General features: G+C 47.8%; 1 protein-coding gene across 1 annotated transcript; it reads right to left on the reverse strand.

Moving 5' to 3' along the window:
- Positions 1-541: 541 nt before the first annotated feature.
- Positions 542-3,822, reverse strand: RBM43 (RNA binding motif protein 43; the record flags this gene model as incomplete). Its single annotated transcript, XM_082285607.1, has 4 exons — positions 542-2,795; positions 2,875-2,969; positions 3,417-3,615; positions 3,787-3,822. The coding sequence occupies 4 exons, from the start codon at positions 3,820-3,822 to the stop codon at positions 2,076-2,078; spliced, it is 1,050 nt and encodes a 349-aa protein (XP_082141733.1). The 3' UTR covers positions 542-2,075.
- Between the last annotated feature and the right edge of the window lie 730 nt (positions 3,823-4,552).

Consider the following 4,552-nt stretch of genomic DNA (forward strand, 5'->3'; position numbering starts at 1 on the left):
GGAAGGAATATGTGCTTCACTTGGTGATGTTATTCTGTTTGTGTTTTCCCAGCACACACTGGGCTGTGCTGGGTCACAGCTTTGTTCCTGCCACAGAAACCTCGACCCCTCTCCGCCTCCCTGCCCTGGATCCATCCCAGGTGCCAAAGGTGGGGCGTTCCCAGCCAAATCCAACCTGGAAAAGCAGCCCCGGAGCACAATAGCTCCTCTTTCCCCACCCACACCCCCCAGATGCCTCTTTACGAGGCACTCCACAAACAAAACAGCCGAGGCAAAGCTCTTTTTGTCTCCAGAAGCGACATCCTGGGAATGAGAGCGGCAGATGGGAGAGCCCCGGGAACAATGGGATAATGCTGAAGGGGTGCCAAGGACATGGGGGCAGAGGGAATGCGAAGAGGAGCTGTTACAGCTGAGCCAGGATTCAACGAGAACATTTTATTCAGCTGTGATTTCAAGGTTGTGACTGCAAATCGTTGGGTAAGAAGGAGTTGTTTGGCAGCAAACCAGAGCTGAAGGACACCTGAAGTGCTGCTGCCAACCGTGCTGCTGCCAAAATTGCCTCAAAACCCAGCCTCAGCCAGCAGCAACCAGTCAGGGTTCACACAAACACCAGTGCCACTGGTTTGCCAGTCCAGCAAATAGGAAATACCAAAGCTCTGAATCAGAAAAAAAAAATGAGGCTCTTTGGAAAAAAGATGAGCAGCTCAACGTGGACACCAGAAAACAGCACTAATTTCATTACAGGATTATCCCTCATAGAGGATTTTCTCTTCGACAAGGTTAAAAATCTTCCCATCTCTGCTTGAGTTCTGCGGGGATGACCCTAAACAGCTCCCGGGGGAGTTTTCCAGAGCATCCATCTTCTCCCCCCCCATCCCTGACCCCCTTGGAGAGCCTGCAGTGCACAGGGGAACTTGGAAAGGATGAAATCTGTAAATACTACTCCTCTCCTCCTGGTTCAGCAAAGCACTTAAGCTCATCAGCCTGCTGCTTTGACAGTCGTTTTTCATGCACTGCTTTACCATCTTTCATTGGCCTAATTGCAATGGATAATCAGTGGTGACAAGAAAATGCCTCAAGCATTTCTTGGGCTTCAGGTTTGGGCTTCCAACCAAAAACCTGGGATTTGGTTAGAACAGCACAAATGTTTTGTACAACTCCTTTCTTCAATGGCACAAACCCCTAAAACTTTCCCTGCACATCAGACAAAAGAGTCGGTGCTCTGTGTTTTGACAAATTATCCTAAACACACTGATACCACAAAATAAAAGCTATTTTCTAAATCAGTTTCAAAAAAACCCCTTTGTGCCCTTGTAATGGACACAGAAATGGATTTGCATAAAAAGAATCTGATTGCAAAGTCTGAGTGCCCCCAAATTTTCCTATCAAACCTCTGGATGTACTTTCATGTCTAAATAACGTGCTGTCAAGAGATGCTGCAGAAGCCTTTCCAACTGGAAAAAAAAACCCATTATTGTTCCTATGCAAACAAACCTGCCTCTTTCCTACAGGGAAGAATTTCCAGTGCCATCTCCTTGGGGCTTTCCCAAGCCTGTCCATTTCGTGTGCAGTTTGTTGTGCCAAGTGTCACAGCTCGGCTCTCCTCTGTGTACCTCCAGGGTGAGAAGATCCCTGTGCAGATAAAGGCCACAGGAAAGGTCCCCGTTCCTGCCTGCTGTGGTCACCTCCTCACATAACTTCACACAGAACTTCCCTGCAGTGTTTCCTACAAGGCTGGCCCACCCAGCTGGAAAAAAAAAAAAAATCTCTTTTCTCATCATGGTGATGATGAGCAAGGTGGGATGAGAGTGCACTGAGGCATTAAAAGGAAAATGTGGCTGTTTCTGGACAGAAGAGGTTTAAATTCTTTGCTCCCTAAGTGCAGAGATCATTGGTTTCTTGTTCTGACCTTAATTTGGTGTTTGGGGGGCCAGGCTTGGTCACCCTCCCGTGCAGAGTTCCCAAGCTTGTGAGAGGGACAAGGTGACATCCCAGTGACAGAGTGGGAGAGCTGCAGGGCCACAGGCACAGTCCGGGTGCGAAATCAAGAACACAAACCACAGGAACACTCTTTCCTACCTGGAGTGACTCCTCACTTGCTCTGTAAACTCAAAAATATCTCCAGAAGTTCCCACAACATCAATGTGGGTGTCATAAGGAATGATCAGAACTTTAGGGTAATGGGGTTTTAGTCTTTCACAGAGCCGTTTGTACCTCAGCTTCTCCCCTCTGCTGTGCTCCTTGAAGCAGAGCCTTTCCTTACGTAAAATCTCCTGGAGTTCTACGGAGTGGCTTTCAATCGTTTTCTTGACCCTTAACCCGTGTGCAGCGCCAGCCTTCCTCCCAGCATTCTCAATGCACACTGTGGTGATGTCACCATCAGTGACACCAGAAATGACAACATCATTTGCCTGGAATGCTTTGGGAAGGAAGTGCCTCATGTAGTGATAGATATCCGTGTCCAGAACCACCACTTGTTTTTCCCTGTGTGCATCCCGAGCAGAGCTCCTCGTCTCTGTGGCACCTCTGTGCTCCTGCACCTTCCTCCTCAGTCTCTGACGGGATTTCCCCTCTCTTTTGTCCTCCTCTGAGAGGGATTCTGCCTTTAACAGGAGGAATTCTCTCAGCCCTCGGAGGGCTGGGAAGGGTCCTTGCACAGCAATTTGCCCGTCGGGCTGCAAAGGCCCAAAGCTCAAAGCCGGGCTCTGCTTTTTCATTTCTTCCACCAGATCTTCTAAAACAAAGTGATCTCTGAAAACAGCCACGTTGAGGATGGATGTGACGGAGAGGAAGGCCTGGAATTTTGAATTGGAGAAGTTAAGGAGTGGTTAATTAGGCATTAAGCATAATTAGATGAATTAGGGAGGAGCTCACGTTGTTGCAGTAGCGGGTCACTGTCAGGGGGTAGTGCCTGGGCAGCCTCTTGTCCTGCAGGAGATGCTGATCCTTCTTCAGAACACTCTCCACAACTGAAAACAAACCCAGGTTCACTTGTTGAGCAGTGAAATAGTCACCTCCAGCCCGCTGGAACCCTTCATGCAACCAAACCCACAGGCAGGCCGCTCAATATTCTCAGCTAATATTTTATGTATTGCTCCAAATTGCTCGGAGAGACAGGAGCCTGTCTCCTCGGCACATTAATGGGCAGAGATTAATTCCCCAAAGCCTGGCTACAAAAAGAATACGTTATTCATGGTATAAATTTATTCCTGCAAAACAAACATAATGCTTTGCATGACGAGTGAGCCATTACTGCAACGAGCAGGAATAAAACCCTGAACCTCAGCCTGATTACCAGAGAGGCTTCAGTCTCCCAGTTCTATAAAATCCCAATTTAAAATCATTTGGCTTGGGATCAACATTCTAGGGCTCATTCTTTGGGGGATGGCTCTGCTTTAATACATTACTTTAAATACCTTCTTGATCTTCAAAAGTTACGTAGGCAACTCCTTTGTTCCGTGTGGGATACGTGACCTCTTCCACGTCCCCGCCGTTATTCCTCGACATTTGGAAGTGGATGGTGAGGATGTCAGCCATGACATCATCCTGCAGGAGGCCAGCTGGGACACCAGCAATGACGATTGTCCTCGTGGATCTGGCAGCTTGGCCCGTGGCCTGTGCAGAGATGGCACATGGTAAATGCAGGGAGTCCTGGAGACCCCCGCAGGGATCTCCCAGATTCCCATCCCTGGAGAGACTCCCATTCCCTTTGCAATGTGCATTCAGGAGTTAATTAATCCTGCTGAATCAGATCTCAGTGCATGCCAGGCTGCCTCAGGCACCTACATTACCGTGCACTAAAAAAATGGCTTTAAATGCCATTTACGCCCTCTCAGTATCTTCTTAAAGCAGTAAAAACGAGCACTAAATTTAAGTTTCTCAACTGGAAGGTCCAGCGTCCCACTGATCATTTAGAAGAGAATGAAAAATTGTAACTGCATGTGGTGCTCAGCAAGGACTCCTTGCAGAGTGGAAGGGGCAGATTCCTTGTTAAATCCAGGAGAGCCGGGATCTCGGGCTGTGTTCTGACTCAGCTCTCTCCATTTATTACATGGATAACCTTGTTAAATTGGGAGAACATAATCCCAGCCAGCCCAGACTCGCAGTGCATGAAACAGCCAACCACACACATGATTTCCATCAGAGCCAAAGCCCCAGCAGCAATCAGAAACCCCATCCCAAATAGGATTTGCATCCATGTCTTGTTAGGAAGAGCAGATTTTCCTTCCATTCTTATTACACGGACATGAACAGTAACATTTCACTGGGAATACCACAGCAAAATCGCTGCAAATTGTGGAACATGGACTAAATTTAGTAACAGCTCGTTGACTTTTTGGAAGAAAGGAGATAAATTTGTTTGTCTGCATGGCAGCGTTCATGGGACTGTGCCTGAGGTCAGTCACTCCATCTGAATCCTTTAAACGAATTCTTTAAACTTCTCTGAAGTTGTTTTTCTGGGCCTGGGCTGCCTAAAGCACGATCCCAGCTCCAGTTCCAAAGCAGAATGTGCTGCTGAGGGAGTGATGTCTGTCCAAAATCCTGGGGACCA

The sequence above is a fragment of the Coloeus monedula genome (assembly GCF_965178545.1).
Source record: "Coloeus monedula genome assembly, chromosome: 7".
Classification (NCBI taxonomy): Eukaryota; Metazoa; Chordata; class Aves; order Passeriformes; family Corvidae; genus Coloeus; species Coloeus monedula.